This window comes from Sinocyclocheilus grahami, unplaced genomic scaffold (genome assembly GCF_001515645.1).
Source record: "Sinocyclocheilus grahami isolate Dianchi unplaced genomic scaffold, SAMN03320097.WGS_v1.1 scaffold327.1, whole genome shotgun sequence".
In the NCBI taxonomy this organism is placed as follows: domain Eukaryota; kingdom Metazoa; phylum Chordata; class Actinopteri; order Cypriniformes; family Cyprinidae; genus Sinocyclocheilus; species Sinocyclocheilus grahami.
This window is the reverse complement of record NW_015505506.1, coordinates 1189136-1208065: the sequence shown is the minus strand read 5'-3', so window position 1 is coordinate 1208065 and position 18930 is coordinate 1189136. Positions and strand designations below refer to the sequence as shown.

General features: G+C 37.3%; 1 protein-coding gene across 3 annotated transcripts in view; it reads right to left on the bottom strand.

The window, feature by feature from the left end:
* Window positions 1–18930, bottom strand: part of LOC107602470 (tumor protein p73-like) — a 38955-nt gene that overhangs the window by 12477 nt on the left and 7548 nt on the right. For 2 of the 3 annotated variants that reach the window (XM_016294984.1, XM_016294985.1), the window contains exons 2-4: window positions 16312–16407; window positions 15957–16095; window positions 9040–9285 (exon numbers count right to left, since the gene is read on the bottom strand). In XM_016294984.1, coding sequence (XP_016150470.1) covers window positions 9040–9285; window positions 15957–16095; window positions 16312–16407 — 481 coding nt within the window. Of the gene's footprint in view, window positions 1–9039; window positions 9286–14098; window positions 14190–15956; window positions 16096–16311; window positions 16408–18930 lie in introns of those variants that run through there. The other variant, XM_016294986.1, reaches the window with a different exon arrangement.

Here is an 18930-nt window from a genome sequence, read left to right as displayed (position 1 = left end):
TTCAATCATGACAACTCTCGGAAGATTTTAGCATGGTAATGTACATGACAATGTTAATGTATTTGGTCTTGGCGGAACAGAACTGCTACGCTGCTGCTGCTGCATTGCTGCTACTGCTGCTGTTGGTTATTGTTGTAGTTGAAGATTATTGCTGCTGCTGCAAGCAAGTACAGGAACTTGCTACTGCCAATGCATACGGCGATACGGTGCCGTGAGTATTTAAGACATACTGCTGCTGCACAAATAGCATATAAAATAACCCGTAGCAGATCTATACAGGTGGAGCAGGGGAAGGTGAAGGGTTTCAGAGAAACTCTGAAAGCACACTGCAGGAATCTCTAGAGAATGCTAGCCAGCCATATAAATGCAAGGCAGTAAGCTCATTGGCTGCATATGCAGCATGAACCAATCAGCTTGTGCCAAGTCGTTTAACTCTCTGAATATCATCAGTTAACAACCCATCAGCCTGCGCCATCTAGAGTTTCATGACTGAACTATATATTTATTTGACTGTAAGAACATCAGCAGGACTTCCTCACACACTTTCACTGGGAGATTTTGTAAATGAGTAACACACACACACACAGACAGGGGAGAGCAGCATAAATCATTGGGTGCAGATGTGCGAGCACTGGCAGACGTCTCAACACGCCCATCTGACACTCACACCCTTACTCACATCACCCTGCTACTGTTTCACACTCAATCCATCACACTCACCATTTAGCTGAACTTCAGTTGAAATTATCATTTGTTTGAAAAAGTTTTAATGAATTCAAAAATGTCTTGAAAGATAAGGACATTAAAGTGTTGACAGCACACAGGAACAGGAAGAGCTCCATTAGTGAATAAATAAATAAGGTTCCAAAAGAGGGGTTTTGCAATGATGCCACAGAAGAACAATCTCAAAAGAAAAAAGGTGCATCACTCGCCTGCAGTGTAGACACAGTGTAAGTGTTGTAAGGTGGAATAAGATGATAGGCTAGAGGAAGGTGAGCATTGGAAAGGCGCACGTTTATGAATTCAAAAATGTCTTGAAAGATAAGGACATTAAAGTGTTGACAGCACACAGGAACAGGAAGAGCTCCATTAGTGAATAAATAAATAAGGTTCCAAAAGAGGGGTTTTGCAATGATGCCACAGAAGAACAATCTCAAAAGAAAAAAGGTGCATCACTCGCCTGCAGTGTAGACACAGTGTAAGTGTTGTAAGGTGATAAGATGATAGGCTGGAGGAAGGTGAGCATTGGAAAGGCGCACGTTTGGGCAGGCTTGGCGGCCTAAGTGATAATGACGAGTCTGACAGCCTGATGGACATGTTTCAGCATGCCACCCGCAAATTCAGCCAACTCCCCATCTCCGTCAATAAATTCACAAATGTGCTGCCTATGCTAACGGCTGTGAAATTGCAGCCAGCATCACATACGCTACTGCTCCACTGTTCCTCCCAATACACGCTGGGAGAAACAGAAAAAAAATATTTAAAAGTTCTTTGAGCAAGAAAAATCATATTGCCGTCAATAACATAAAGGTTAGAAAAAACAAATAGCAAATGAACGAAGAGAATTTTTTTCCCTCAGAGGTTGTTCTTTTAGGAGCCAGGATGGAGTTTTTTCAACCAAAAATAAAATTTCTGTCATCATTTATTCCGTCTCATGCCATTCCTGTATGAATTCGTACTGTGGAACACAAAAGAAGATATTTTGAAAAATGTCCAATGCCCACTGTTGTTTTGGACCCCATTGACTTTCATTGTATGGACAATGCCAGATGTTTTCCCAAAAATCACCTGAGCTCAGAGTATAAATGATTTCCATATTTTTGGAGGGCTGTACTTTGGAGTTGGCTGCTGTTTGCTGACATGTGGAAACAAGTATTCTTTACAGGGAGGGACAGACCTTTTTTTCTTAAAACAATTCTTGTTTTGTTCAAATTCAACTTAAGAACCCAAAGAAACATTTCTTTCCAAATTCTATTGTAACAAAATGTAACATTTCTTTCTAAACTGTAAAGGGAAAACCATTTTGCTTTGCAGGTTTCAGTTTAATGTCAAACTCTAAATTCAACATTTGATGTTAAAATTACATTAAAAGTTTAGGTTAAAATTGCATAGGGAAATGTATAAGTAAATTATATATTATGGATGATGCAACTGATACATTTTGTAGAATGTCCAAGATGCTCTTTTTCCACACAATGAAAGTGAACAGCTGCCTCTAGTCCCATCCACTTTCACTGCACGGGGAAAAAAATGAAAATAAAAAACAGTTCGGACAATCTGCTAAATTTCTTTTTTGTGTTCTATGCAAGAAAGAAAGTCTTACGGTTTGGAATAACAAGAAATTAACAAGCATGATTTTTCATTTTTGCGTGAACTATCGGTTTAAGTTCATAGCGAATAAGACAGAACCTGCTCGCTAACTCCAAGGGTAAAATCTAAGAAGCGCAGCCTCAAATACTCCAGAAGCAAAGACGTGCTCAGACTTGCCCAACTTATATGCCAACAATGAAAAAAAAAGTGTGGGGGTCTTTATTGGAAAAGCTGAGGTGTCAGAACTCATTTTCATCCCTTATGACAGCTCTTGCTTTAAGCCTATAATGTGTGTTTGAGAGAGAGAGCTTTTAAACAGTTATCCCTAACACACAATTTGTTTTTATGATTCACTCGGTGATATCATACCATAATTGGGGCCTAAAAATACAGAGGCAACGGCCCAAGCAGAAACAGACATGATTCAGGAAGATAGCAGAAAATGACTTTAACAAAACCTTTTCAGCGATGAAAAAAAGCCCCACCTTTAGGAACTCGCACAAGGTCATCTGAGAAGCGCAGCTGAATGAACGGACGGACTTCAGAACCAAGGACAGGGACATGGACTCTGAACTCTACACCGATACCACTGATACACAGGATGATTTTGAGCTTTACTAGCTTCGATCTTATGCATTATTACTAAATAAAAGCACAGAATGATAAGACGAGAAGAAAAATATTATCAATTATTCTCCCTCAAATTGTTCTTTCTTCCTTGCAGAATATCTTGCCTGCTGTTTTTTATGAAAATTATTATTCCCTAAAAATCATTTCTTTCAATGCCAAACCTAGTGTAACTTGTCTTGATGTGCCCATTTTAAATATGCCCAAGTGCAAATGAGATTTAAGAGCTGCTACATATATTAATGTTTTCAAGCACTTTCAAGATTAAAACTTCCGATCTCTTCTCAGAAGACTTAGAAATGCAAGTGGTATGGACTCAATTTAGTTTTATTTATTTATTTTTGGTCATTTTGTTGTTGTTAACTACAATTAAAAGTATTAAAAATCCTTTTCAATAATTGAAATGACTCTGAAATAAAATGAAATATAAATGTAAGATGCACAACATAAACTTAAACTATTTGCCTTGGCAAATAACTGAAATAAAAAGAACTACAATTACTGAAAGTGAAATAAAAATAAATTAAAGCTAAATAAAAATATTTTAAAAGAGCAAAAGAATGAATACAAATTGACAATAGCACATAACAAAAACTGAAAACTTAAAAACTGTAAATTTCAGATATTTCAAAATATGAATAAATAATATAACAGTATAGCAATAGATTCTTCAGTTCCCCTGTATGGAAAAGAGCAGTCAAGACATTCTGCAAAACATCTTCTTTTGTGTTCTATACAGAAGAACGAACATGTGAACTAACATGAGGGTGAGTAAATGATGACTAAAGATTTGGGATAAAATATTCCTTTAAATGTTCCTTCAAGTACATTTCTAGCGTACCTGTCACTCATATAGTCATATGGGTTGTGTGAAAGTCCTAAGATGTGACATGCGGTTTTATTAAAACAATTAATACAAGCATAATTACTGCCAAACATTAAAACCACACTCTAAAAAATGCTGGGTTAAATACAACCCAGTGCTGGGTAAAATAGGGACAAACCCAGCAATTGGGCTGTTTTGACCCAGCGGTTGGGTTAAATGTTTACCCCAACCTTCTGGGTAGTAACCCAACCGCTGGGTCAAAACAGCCCAATTGCTGGGTTTGTCCCTATTTTACCCAGCACTGGGTTGTATTTAACCCAGCATATTTTAAAGTGCAGAAGGATTCATAAGAGTGAGCATACATTACCGTGACAATTCTAACACAGGCGATTGTGCAATTCACGAATGGTTCATCCATGAGGTTGTCTAAGAGGAATGTTGTTTCAGGTAGCGGTAAGAAGCCCACTGCAGATCAAGTAGATTACAGTCAAAATGCCCCCATGCCTCTCCCAAAGCATCCCGAGGCTACACAAACCCAAGAGCATCATGCTTTAACCCTTCCGTTCTCCACACAATGACTCACTTACCACTTACACAGTAATCCCAGATATCCTCAGCCTGCAAGCCTTTGTATTACACCTGGAAATTCCCTCAATTTGAGGTTGCATGGCATTCCACATATCTTCACAATAATCCTGAGCCATTTTTCCCTTTTTCCGCTTCTTTTGGAGGACAAAGTAAACAATTGAATGGTCTTTAGAGTGGGCGGCAGAGTAAAAATGAAAGCTGTCACCAGAAAAAAAAAGTAGCGAGGCAAGCAGCTTCTTGTCTTCCTGTGATGGACATTTGCATCTGGTAGATGCTCTGAAGTTACAAAAAAGGCATATAATCTATGATATTCTTTAAATGAATCTATGTACAGAATATCTTAGAACAGATAAGGCTTTAAAGACCTTTTGTGGTGTTTAGTATGTTTCTTAGCTTTGACTGCAACATACTAGTGTGCTAGTGTACTCCAGCAACTTACATTTTAGCGGACACAAAAAATAAATTTATATTCCATCCAATAAAAAAATAGATAAAAAATATTGATGAGTAAAGATATTTATTTCCAATTAAATGCAAGAATGAGAATGTTCTCTCCTCTAAAGCCACCTTCAGATGTTACTTTGGATAGAAGAACCAATACTCATTTCTGGATCTACTTTGAAATCTGCCTTCAATTTGTATATGGAGTTAAGACTTAAAAATAAAGGTTCTTTACTGGCATTGATGGTTCCATGAAGAACCTTTAACATCCATGGGACCTTTCCACTGCACAAAGGTTCTTTACAGTAAAAAGAGGTTTTTTTAGATTGTTAAAATGTCCTTTGCTTTAAGAAAAAGTGATTCTTTTAAGAACTGTTCACTAAAGGTTCTTTGGGGAACCAAAACCCCTCTTTAGGATCCTTTATTTTTAAGAGTGGACGGAGAAAAGACAAATTTCTCTAAAGAAGTGACAACATTGTTGTTTAGTACCATCTCCAACTAAAACAAGCTCAACATAACAGCTTTCCAGTTTTTGCGAATATATTTAAAATAATGTCCACTCACATTATATGAAGACTCAGTATGATTATATCAGTGCTCTAATTTATTATTTGTAGGTTGCCTCATGGAGGCTGACAAGCTGATGTCACATAATCAGCTAAATGGTACTTTCTTGATCTGGATAACCCTCCTGCTATTGGATTCTTCAGGGTGCAAAATAAATAAATCATGGGTCAATGAGATTTTTCTACAATGGCATATTGGTAATCTATATTGTTTGCTGCATCAGCACTAGTAAGTATCACCATAAAACACAAGACTTCTGCCATATCATTCAGTGCAATAGAAACACAAAATACATCCCCTTTAAAGGTGCACTTAGTATTTGTTTTTATGAGGCAATGGCAATACAACAGTCATGTTGGATTTATACTGACAACTAGTGGCACGGAGAATCACTTGCATGCAGCATCAGGCAAAAAAGTGAAAGATTTCAGATATGGATGTCATTGCAGAAATGGAATTTATTTTGGTGCATATTTTCAAAATGTAAACTTCTGAGTGCATAGTTCACCCAAAAATTAAACTTGCATTACTTATCATTTACTCACTCATGTTGTTTTCAAACCTGCATGTCTTTCTTTCTTCTGCAGAACACAAAAGATGTCAAATAAATAAATCAATAAAAATAAGAAAAAACAATAAGACAATAATAATAATAATAATAATACCACAGAAGAAAGAAAGTCAAGACAGGTTTAGAATGGATCAGGATTAGAGTTAAGCAAATAATGTACTTTCTAAACATTATTTTCATTCTTAATTGACTGAAAAAATGTCACATATAAACAGATATGACACAGTCAAGCAAAATCATTTTTGATCAGAAATGCTAACATTAATATTTTGATTCATGCACACATAACACTCCAAAACATAAGTTGATAGCTAAAAGCCCAGAAAACTATGATAAGTAACATCTGGATCAATCAGAAATTTGTGAAATAAGATATGCAGGACCATTCCCACAGAGTTCCATATACATGAATATAGAGTAAACAAGATTCATAGTACGCACCAGTATCATTATAGCTATGGTGCTAGCTAAGGAGCCAAACACTCTCAAATGTAGGGCCTGTTTCTCTTATCCCCAAACGTAAACAGCAATCTGTGCTGCAAACTCCACTTATGCCCATTTTAAAAGCTTATCCTGCTGTTATTGTTGCTCACAGGGGCCTGGTCTTTGAGAATGGAGCGGAACGTGGCGCGTCTGAGGTGACAGTCTTCACAGGCCGACACTGAGTGATGGCCATAGCGCTCACCTTCCTGGGACCGCTATCACCTTACACGTCCACAGAAAGTCAGAGACCAAGCCTCACGCTTGACTTCATCCTACAAACAGAGCCCCATCTCCTGTTTCAGAGGGTTATCTTCATGACAGATGCTGGACTTTAGGGAAAACACTGACTGCTCTGGTTTCAAGCTTCTCTGCTTGACATTACTGTGATTTTTTTTTTTCTGTGTGGATGCACTATATGTATGAGATAAACCTTATGAGTACTATCTCTCATATAAAGATCTGAACTAACCCATAACCCCAAGTATTAAACTTTGTTAAATAATTTAGTAAGCAACCACCAAGCAATGCCCTAGCAACCACTCAGAACACCCCAGCAACCACCAAGCAATGCCCTAGCAACCACTCAGAAGACCCTAGCAACCACCAAGCAATGCCCTAGCAACCGCTCAGAAGACCCTAGCAACCACCAAGCAATGCCCTAGCAACCGCTCAGAACACCCCAACAACCACCAAGCAATGCCCTAGCAACCAAACAGAACACCCCAGCAACCACCAAGCAATGCCCTAGCAACCACTCAGAACACCCCAGCAACCACCAAGCAATGCCCTAGCAACCACTCAGAAGGCCCTAGCAACTGCTATCCACATGCTAAACCACTTAGAACACCTTATTCTGATTATATACTACAGCAACGTCCTGGCATTAAGGTGTACAAGGAAATTTTCTCATCAACATTAAACCATTAAGGCATTTTACTTCCCCAAGTATCAACCTCCGTGAAGTTGGCCCCCCACCCAACGCAAAGCGTCGCAAAAATCGTCTCAATCGTTTGTGCTCCGTTTGTGCTGTAAAAATGTTCATTTGTGCTGCTTTGGTTTGTTAGATATAAAATATTTATTTAAAGGTCATTCTCAGGTCACTCAGCCCCCCCACACGCGCCAAATTGACCCCAAATAGTCTCGTTTGTTTGTGCTTAGTTAGTGCTGGTTTGTGCAGGTACAATTTTCGTTTGTGCCGCTTCAGTTTTTAAAATATTAAACATTATATTTTGAATGACCTTTAAATAAATATTTTATATCTAACAAACCAAAGCAGCACAAATGAACATTTTTACAGCACAAACCAGCACAAACGATTGAGACGATTTTTGCAACGTTTTGCGTTGGGTGGGGGGCCAACTTCACGGAGGTCAAGATTCATTAGTTACTTTGTGGAAATGGTGACAGAAGAGTGTGTGATGATTTACTGTAGATCTTTATAGAATAACTTGCTTCAAGCTCCAACAAATTCTAAAATCCAAAGCAAACATGTTGGATTCAGACACACACACACAAATAATTAAACGCCGTTTCTGTCCTTTTAGAGGTTTACTAAGGGATTCCGAACAATCATAGCATTCTGATGAAGCAAACTAAATGACACTGAACATAAAGGATTTGCGCTTTTTGAATGACTGTTTCTCAAAGAAAGTGCTGAGAACAGTATGTAGCAGTTTACTTTTAAAACTACAATCATAAAAGTACACACAAGTAGCCCGACTGAGAAATGAAAAATAAATCAAATAAAAATAAAGCTGACAAATAACACACCTCATTTTTTTAACATCAAGTTTCAATTTATATGTATGTTGAAGGGAAGGAATCTATTTCAGATGCTGTTACTTGTCATCATCTTTAAATTTTTTCCAATTATAAAGTTTATTTTGCAGCTCATAAAATTCCTAAACTAAAAAGTCCATAAAACTTCTCAATCTGAATAAGGACATAAAACTGCTTATATAATAATTATAGAAAAATGAAGATATACACACTACCATTCAAAGGTTTGGGGTCAGTGATATTTTTCTTAAGAAATGAATACTTTAATTTAGTGAGGATGCTTTAAATGAATCAAAAGTGACAATCAAGACTTTTACATAGTTATAAACTAAATAAAGTTGTTCTCAAATATATATTACAAAATTAAAATATACTTTTAAATAAATGCTGTTCTTTTGAATTTTATTTTCATCAAAGAATTCTAAGAAGAAGAAAATCAGCTTCCATGAAAATATATTAGAAAGTGTGACACTTAAGACACTTAACGGCTGCTGAAAATTCAGCTTTACCATCACAGGAATACATTTCTAGTTTAATATACTATGTCGTCACACCACAGGACACTGCTTGAAATTTCACGTCAGCTACTCCTATACAGATGTTTAATTGTAAGATACATGTTGAAAAAGAGGAACAAAGCGGGAACGCCACCAAAATGAGTCTAGAAAATAAGCCGCCAAAAACAGACAGTGAAGAGAGGGCAAACAAGCAACTGAAGAAGAGGAAAAGTTATGCCTGCACTCTGCAAGCAAAACCGTCAGTGAGTGTGGGAAAACAACTGTGTGTACACGGGTTCACGAGGCGCTCACGTGATACGGTTGCACCACAACCGAGACGCCGTACTCACCGTCCAGGTGGCTGACTTGGCCGTGCTCGACTGCTGGAAGGTGACCTCGAAGTTGTGCGGCCCGGGGTAGTCAGTGTTGGAGGGGATGGCCGGGGCTGGAGACATGGCCTCGAAGGTCGAGTTTGGCTGGGAGTAGGGTGACGGCGTTGGCACGTTGGAGGTGGTCTCTGAGCTGTAGGGACTGGTAGACGCTGCTCTGTTCCCCAAACCTTGTTCCATACTGCTGCTCAGTAGGCTGTACTGAGACTGAGAGGAAAGCAGAAAGAGAAGGAGGGTGAGACAGGTGAAGGAGTGGGAGGGAGGCAGAAAGTTGACTTTGAGGGAGAGAGGGAGGAGATAAGACTCCATCCACTCCACTTCTAGAGCTCCAGTTACACCGCGCTGGGACGTACGAGAGGGAGTCATGCCTCCAGGCGAAGGGTAGGTTGTAAAACACAACCGAAATCTTTCAATGTCTAATTGCCTGCCATTCTCTTCTCTAACTTACAAACACAAAACTCACAGATCATACCCGCCACCACCACACATAAATTATGAAGTGTCTCCATGTGTTGTGCAACAAATGTGTTAAAAGTAAAGCTCAGCTGGACAAAGACATTATGGCATGATAACAACAAAGCGTCCTTGAGATTGGGAAAGGCGCTATATAAATTAAACTTATTATTATTATTATAACATGATCTAATTTGGTAACAAACCATATATTCTAATGCTTCTGATGAGCTTATTTGTTTCATATTTCCATGCATTTTGAACATTTCTAGCACAGTTTAGAAAAGTTAGCATCACTATTATTCATATGTAAGGTTAGTGGGGGGTTTTTATCGTCCCGTACCATTTGAATGAAAGCCCGTTTCCGCCACTGAATAAAAAATAAAAAAAGGTAACTGCGACTTTTTTCTCAGAACTGTGAATTTATGGTCGGCGCCAATGGCCTCGTGGGCAGCGACATGTAGCGCCTTTGCGCTTCGGGCGTCCCGAGTTCGAGTCCTGGCTCATGGACCTTTCCTGATCCCACCCCCCTCTCTCTCTCACCCACTTCGCTTCCTGTCCTATCTAAATAAAAGGCATAAAACGCCCAAAAAAAAAGAACTGTGAATTTATATCTCAATTCTGAATTTCTTTCTCAAAAGTCAAAAAAAGTCAAAATTGCTGGATAAAAAGTCGCAATTCCCATTTTTTTAAAAAAAATTTCATTATTCAGTGGCGGAAATGGGCTTCCATACATTTGCACAGACTTAAATTAATTACACAGTTTGTTGAAGATAGCTGGGTTATTGCCTTTTCTTTTCTTTTTTTACTACAACATGTAAAAAAAAATGTTGGGAAAATAATCTCAGACTTGGAAGCCAGTGTCATATCTAAAAACCAGACTTTGGCTGGGATCTTTCATCTTGGGTCAGTAAGGATCCACCAAACAACTACCCATAACACCTTAGCAACACCCTAGCAACCACTCAGAACACCCTAGCAATGGCATAGCAACATCCAAGCAAGCACAACATCACTGCTTCACTGCCGAAGCTTTCACAGAAATCAAATGTACAAATCAAATGTAAAAACCACTGTTATTATATAAATCTGACATAAAATGATCTTCAAAACCTCAAAAAATAAAAGCAAATATCAGAAATGCTAACATTATCACTTGAATCATGCAGACATGTTTTGACATAATAACTCAAAGTTCAAGAAAAAAAGCATGATGGGTAATGATTCCCACAAAACCTCTGAACCAATCAGAGCCCTGTGAAATAAGATAACCAAACTGCAACACAAGTCAAGCGAAGAGAAAAGTCTTTACCTTCTTTTTCACATAGTACATTGTCCAAACGGACAGAATCACATGTCCTCGGCTTCACAACGACACACTGATGAACCCACAGGAACCACAGTGAGTAAAACACTCATCTCAAGGTCTCCTCAAGCTGAGACGTTATCACCTGTTCTCTCTCCTGTGGAGTCCGGATCCTCGTGGACACGAGGAACCAGAGCGGGTGGAGTCCAGAGGGACGGAGGTCAGAAACCACGCATTGTCCTAACTGTGGCATATCGGCAGACAGACAACACCTGCACAAGTATATACTTGCCGGAAGACACTTTCTCAAGACCATGCCTGTGTGAATAACACCATTCAAGCATGCACAGGAGAAAAGAGAACTAGAAAGATAAAGCAAAGGGTTCAAAGGTAGACAGAAGAGGCTTTCAAAATGCAATTAAATGAAAACTAGAACCGTGTGGTGCTTCCTTTTCAAAATTTCTGCACATAAATGCAAGGTTGGTAAGTGGTTACTAAGTGGTTATTTACTGGCCCAAGTCAAAAGCCCAACCCAAATCTCAATATCTCTACTTCAGTGTAAATCTATGGGACTTTTCCACCTGTTTTTTCATCCACTAAGAAAAAACGGCAAATCTGACCACTACAACAAGCCACAGAATCATTAATGCTAACATTGATACCTGCCTTTGCATGCGTCTACAGTGTAATCTATATCCTCATTATAGATTTTTGGTAACACTTTACAATAAGGTTCCATTAGTTAATGTATTAACTAACATGAATCAACAATGAACAGCACATTTATAACAATATTTATTCATCTTGATTAATGTTAGTTAATGAAAATACGTTCGTTTGTTGTTAGTTCATAATGCATGAACTAATGTTACAAGCACAACTTTTGATTTTAATAATGTATTAGTAAATGCTGAAATGAACACTAAGATTAATAAATGCTGTAGAAGCATTGTTCATGCTTAGTTAATGTTAACTAATGTTAACTAATGAACCTTATTGTAAAGTGTTACCTAGATTTCTAATAGATTTCTGTTTTTGCCTCAGATAGGGTGCTTTCTAGAAAGCATCTCTTACAGTTTTTCTGAATTGCTAAAACACTAAACCCCAATCTCTGAACCAAATTATCACTAGCTTAGACCAATTTGTCGAATAAAGCACACTTTCTGCTAAACCTTAAATACGTTCAGGCAGTTAGGCGCTATTTGCAAATCTCATGCACTCTTTTTTTGCAAAGCTCTAAACACATTCTCATTCACTTAAACACTTGTCACACTGTGATGCATTTGTGCTGCAAAATGCTAAACACAAGCAGCAAAAGTTAAACACAACTAAAGCACAGTTGCCATTGTTTACACACAACGATTCAAAATTGTTTACTCAATACAATATACTTTTTTCTGTAATGTTCTGGATGCGGTGTTCTCCATTTTTCTCTGTAGTGTCTAATGAATGCTCTGTAGTGTTTATTTGATTGACGTGTGTGTGTGTGTGTGTGTGTGTGAGATCTGAGAGCACTGTTTGATTTTGAGTACAGGTGAAAAGGTTTTGCAGTGATTGTTTGATCTTGATGGAAGAGTCAGTGGTTTCGTGAATTTAGTTTGAGTATTTAGATTTGTGTAGAAGGTTTGGAGAAAATGAGTGATGGTTTCAAGAAATGTGTTTCAGCAGTTCAGAAAAACTGTATAAACAATATAATGTGAGAAGCGCTGTTTCAGATCAACCACACACACACACACACACACACACACTCAGGTGTGCCTCATCCGTAAGTCTAAACATGCTCTGTGACAAGTTGAAACAGTACAGAAGCATTGTTGTGTGTGTGTGTGTGTGTGTAAGTGTATGTGTGTGTGTGAGTGTGAGAGAGAGAGAGAGAGAGAGAGAGAGAGAGAGGGAAAATGCATGTGTTATGTGCACTTGTGTATGTCTGTGTGAGTAAATGATTCAACATCATTGATCTCTTTCTCTTACTCTATCTGTATTTAATGAATGAATTGTCCTTTAAACTAACATCCGTGACATTCATTCAACCAGATTTAACTATATTATGAAGGCAGATTTTAAAAGTTGGGCAACTTGGGGCAAATTGTCACATACATTTTAAAAGTATACATTTATTACAATATATATTTTTTTGCCTTTTCTTTTTTTATTTACTAGTTGTTGTTTTTTTGCGATTTATGAATAATTGTTGCTGTAAAGCCTGTAATAAGGTTTAATGGCAGGTTTTATTGTGACAACTTACCCCATACAGTGCTGAAATATGTTCATTGTACTACTGTGTGACCACAAGTCTTTATACAGTATATTACATATATTATCATATATTTCAAAGTACACCTGACGGATTTTAACATAACATAGTAAGCAGATGCGTCTGTGAGCTGCAGAAATATTTACTGTACTAACATGTAAAAACAGCACCCTCTGCTGTAAACTGAAAGGACATGATCGTGATCACATCTATTTAAAACTGCTCGGTTTAATCCTGATAATAATAACCTAATGAACTGAAGTAGATTTTGGGGGACTTTGTAAACAGGTGTGAGATGACTGAACTAAATAACAAAATATTACTAGAACCAAAACAATCAAATGTTGCATTTGTTCAGTTCAATTAACAATATCTCTGTCATCCCTCTAAAAGAATCGAAACAAAATTGTGCACAGAAAGAAACATCAACAGGTGTCCATCTTAAAGATGTACTGTAGCTATAGCATCAACACAGCTGAAGGTTTTCTATCAAGCAGCATGTTCAAGTCACATTAATAATAGTACATGAACATGCATTCTTTTTTTTTAGATCATATGAAAGCTATCTTTTGAGGTATCATTAAGCATTTGCACACGCATCTGTGCAATCTATAGTACTAGCTACTATAAGTTGTATATTTATCATTTATAATCAAATTATTATTTGCAAATCAATTACAAACCTAGTAATGAAGACCCAATAAAAAAGCAGACTGCTATTTCAACAGATGTATTATAGGAGATCAATGTCTAAATGTAATTTAATATAATGATAAAAAAAAAATAAAAAAATAAAAATAAAAATAAAATAAAATAAAATAAAATAAAATAAAATAAAATAAAATAAAATAAAATAAAAAATAAAATAAAAATGTAAAGTACATTTTAAAATAAAAAAAAGTCTCTGAAGTGTTTAAGCCAGGCACAATGAATCTGGAAGACAGTGAGCAAAGAAAGAATATTGCTCCCGAAAAATCGATCGAATGGTTCAGAAACTGCACACCTACCGTGCTGTAGTAATGAGGCAGGTCACCGATACACAGCATCGTAGCGATCCCGCTGGGCAGGCAAAAGACAGGGGAGATTCTCCCACCTGTCTGGTCATGTGACCTCACCCAAAACACAGGTGAGTTCTGCAATTCTCAGTTCTTCACGTCTCACGTCTTCACTTTAGACGCTCCCAGAAAAACTAACTTGACACAACAACTCCAGGAAAGGTAACACACTCTGAGTCGCTTTTTCTGATTTTCCGCCAGTTCTCTTTGCCCTGTCAGCTTCTAGATGCAGCCAACAACAAATCTTTGGCCCTCCCACTTCTTGGCCTCATGACTATTCATTAACTAAAAAAGCAGGCCTAGACTTGCCCACTAGTCTGTTAGACTATACCATATTTCGCAAAGGAGGATGGTTAGATAGTTAATTGTTTTGTTTTTATATATACGGATATTTATTAATTTTGAGATTACCTACACCTTTCCTTTCTGGAAAAACAAAAGAGAGATTACAAACTGGTTGGAGCAGTTTCCCATAAGAGCCACGTGAAAAACAAACATCTGCAAATCAATACATTCTTGAAAACATTTGTCTAAAGTGACCAATCAAAACATCTCAATAAAGAGAAGAAAATCCATACGACCTAGAACAGATCATTTACAGAATTCTAGAGCTGCTGATGCAGAAAGTCAAAAACATAGACAACGCAAAGCAACGCACAAGATATATATATATATAAGATATATATTAAATTAATTTCACAAAACATGTTTGAGTCATATTCCATTCCAAAATAACACTAACAATAATAATAAAAACTATATATGCTATTTTTATTTTAGGACAATTAGCTAGCACAATATATATGCTATTTTTTATTTTGCATTACAGCAATATTTAAGCACATTTCCCCTATTCTAATTAAATAAAAAATTAAATGCATTTAAAAAAATGCTAAATGCATCCTCATTACGGCATTATTAATTGTATTAATCGAAAGTATATATATATATATATATAGTAATAAGAATCAAATGAAAATCACAATTTAAAATATTGGAAATTACAAAAATGTTCAGATGCATTACGATAAGGAGAATAGGGGGGAAATGCTTAAATGTCTTATAATTATCCTAATGGTCAAAGAATAGGCTTCCTTTTTAATGCAAAATATAATTTCTTATGTATTTGTTTTGATTTTGGGGTGAAGTTTGATCTTGTGAGATTCTGTGTGTCCATCTATCCATCCCGTCTCCTGCTCTCTGTTTCCCGGGACGATTGCCCCAGATGGGAGGCAGGAGCAGGTGTCATGTTCCAGGCTTAGCTTTTCTCTCTAATTAAGGCATCACAAGCTCCCACTACAGCCTCCACTCACACATGCTGCAGAGCCCGAAGGGAGGGGAAAAACAGCACAGGAGAGAGAAACTGGGGACTGAGGAGGGAATCCTGATGGATAAGGAGGGAAAACCAACACTGTTCAGTATACAGGGTGTTTTTTTGTAGATGGGAGGTTGACATGACGTTGCTATATTCTCACTAAATTTCTTCACTTTATTTTTGTAATTCTTGTATAATTAATACACCTTCAGTTTTAAGTCCAGATTTTAATTGAGAGATTACATGGAATTAAAGGGATAGTTGACCCCAAAATAAAAATCCTGTCATAATTTATTCACCCTCAAGTTGTTCCAAAGCTGTATGAGCTATATTTCTTTCTTATGTAGACCACAAAAGAAGATCATTTTTAAAATGTGGATAGCGAAACATTTGAAACATTGACCCCATAGTATGGAAAGAAAATACTACGGAAGTCAGTGGGGACCAAAAACTGTTAGTTGATTTTATGTAAATCTGCACGCAGATTCTTCTTACCATGACATTGTCGTTGATGTCTCTCATGTGGTAGACGTCCATGCAGACTTCAGCGCGGTTGCTGGGCAGGCTGCTGGAAGGCACCCTGTCCCCTGAGTGTCCCGCCTGAGGAAGCTCAAAATATGTGCTGTCTGGCTCACTGCAATAACACAGAGAGAAGGTACATGAATCACAAATGTATATAAGGCCTTCCAGCTTATATCAAAAGGTTGTGTAAATGCTTTCCGTGTCAGAATTTTTTGTAACAACTGCATTTCACAAAATAAAAAGGAAAAAAAAGAAAGCTGCAGTTTATCCTGAAATTGTGCAAATTGTAACTAATATCAACATAAACTGCATTAGTACTATAACTCACAGGGTACTCCACAAGTGTTCAAAGGTTGTACCCTCATCAGCGGTGGACGACTGGGACATCTTGGATGTTGGACAGTCCACCACAGGGCAGATCACACTGAAAATCACATAACAAACAAGGGTTACCAGACGTACATGCATAAAGCAAAAGCTACCTTTAGTACAGTAAAATGTATGGTGGAGGAGAGAGCTCAACACGCTGCAAATGAAAAAAACGCCTGCAAACTAACAAAACATCTTCATCAGTTTGACAACACATGTGCTGCAAATTCTCACAACACAAACAAATACGGATGCACGCTGCAAAACCAGGAACGCGCTGCAAACACACCCAAATACAGAAAAGAGCAGCACAGATGCACAGACCACATCAGAGATGTTTAAGGGAACCACAACAAGCGACGAACCTAGCTGGGACACGCTTATCAATGTTTGCTCTGAAAGGTGAGATTTTTCTTTGTTTTAACATCCTGATCATATGATTCTTTAGCTTATTTGGATATCATTAGCCTAAATAGGCAGACGAAATACACAATTACTGTAACTGTGAAGCGTTATGTAAGCTGGCTAACTTACCTTAGAAAAATTAACCATGGTTGTACTACTGAAAAAAAACATTGTTATTATAGTTAAACCATGGTAACCAGAAGTTAACCATGGTTTTGCTACACAAACAGTTTAACCATGGTATTTGTACAACTGTGGTTATACAGATGGTAAATACATATTGTTACTACACTTTGACTATAATAAAATCATGGTTCATTTTCGTAAGCATTGTAGGGGTCACCTTAAAACATTTCCCTTATGAAAATTAACCATGGTTTTGTTATAGTAAAAGTACAGTAATCATGTTTTTTGGCATATTTTACTACCATTTACCCACAGTTTTACAACAAATATCATGGTTAAACTGTGGTTAGTGTAGCAAAACCATGGTTAATTTGTGATTACAATGGTTTAACTATAGTAACCATGGTTTTTTGGTTTTATTTGTAGTAAAACTATGGTTAATTTTCATAAGGGTTCCATTGTTGTCTGTGCTATATTTGCAGCGTATTTCTGTATTTGGTTGTGTTGTGAGTATTTGCAGCACATGCGTTGTCGAACTGATGAAGATGTTTTCTTAATTTGCTGGTGCCTTTTCTATTTGCATGTGCTTTCTTAAGATGCAGCGCATTGAGCTCTCTCGGCCACCGTAAAAAGGACCTGCTGCAGTTACTGACATTCATGCAACTGCAGACCAACAACCATAAAGCGTAACTACTGCACAAAGTGGTAGCCTGCAATTGTTACATTAAATAGATAGTTCTACCTGATTTAACCATATCATACCATATATGATATATGCATATATATATAGTTTAGTCATGAAACTCTAGATGGCGCAGGCTGATGGGTTGTTAACGTAACTGATGATATTCAGAGAGTTAAACGACTTGGCACAAGCTGATTGGTTCATGCTGCATATGCAGCCAATGAGCTTACTGCCTTGCATTTATATGGCTGGCTAGCATTCTCTAGAGATTCCTGCAGGGCGCTTTCAGAGTTTCTCTGAAACCCTCCACCTTCCCCTGCTCCACCTGTATAGATCTGCTACGAGTTATTTTATATGCTATTTGTGCAGCAGCAGTATGTCTTAAATACTCACGGCACCGTATCGCCATATGCATTGGCAGTAGCAAGTTCCTGTACTTGCTTGCAGCAGCAGCAATAATCTTCAACTACAGCAATAACCAGCAGCAGCAGCAGCAGCAATGCAGCAGCAGCAGCGTAGCAGATCTGTTCCGCCAAGACCAAATACATTAACATTGTCATATCCATCACCATGCTAAAATCTTCCGAGAGTTGTCGTGATTAAAATAGTAGTTTTAGCGGAATAAATTAAAATATTTAAGTTGATTCAGCTATATTAAATACTTTTTTTGACTTGAATAAAATCAGTTAATTTAGCTGTCACCATTTTAGGTTCCCATCTTTTTTTTCAGTGTAGCACATGGATGTCTTTACATTGTGTCACACACAAAAAAAGAAAGTCACAGTTGAGTTAAAAAAAACAAAAACATGAGGGTGAATAAATTACAGAATCTTCATTTAAGGGTGAATTATTCCTTTAAAAATGGATTTTTAATCAAACTGAGCTGAATACTATGAAAAAGAGATAAATGAAATCTACATTTGCAATGTATTAAATTATTTATTAAATAAAAATTTAATCCTCCTATATAAATGCATCATTCATTCATTCATAATGATTCTACATTTTAATCATAATCGTTATTCATTAATAGACCCAGCAATTTTATAATAGACACTTATTCTGAAGAAGAGAAACATTATAATTGCTCTTTATTCATGCTCTATAAAATAACTCTCTCTGAACTGCATCATTGTTTAAAGACTGAACACACACAAGATTCGATTTTCAAAGTAATTTCCACCCTGCTGCCCAACGCATCTTCTGAAGTTTGAATCCCCGCAGATTTTGAGGCTGGATGCACAGATTCAGAATAAAGATGCCAGGCTCGGCGTGTCCGAACCTGCCTGGCACTGCTCCACTGTGACAGCGCTACAGACCACAAGCTTCCTCCATCATATTACTCACAGGAAATGAGGGCTA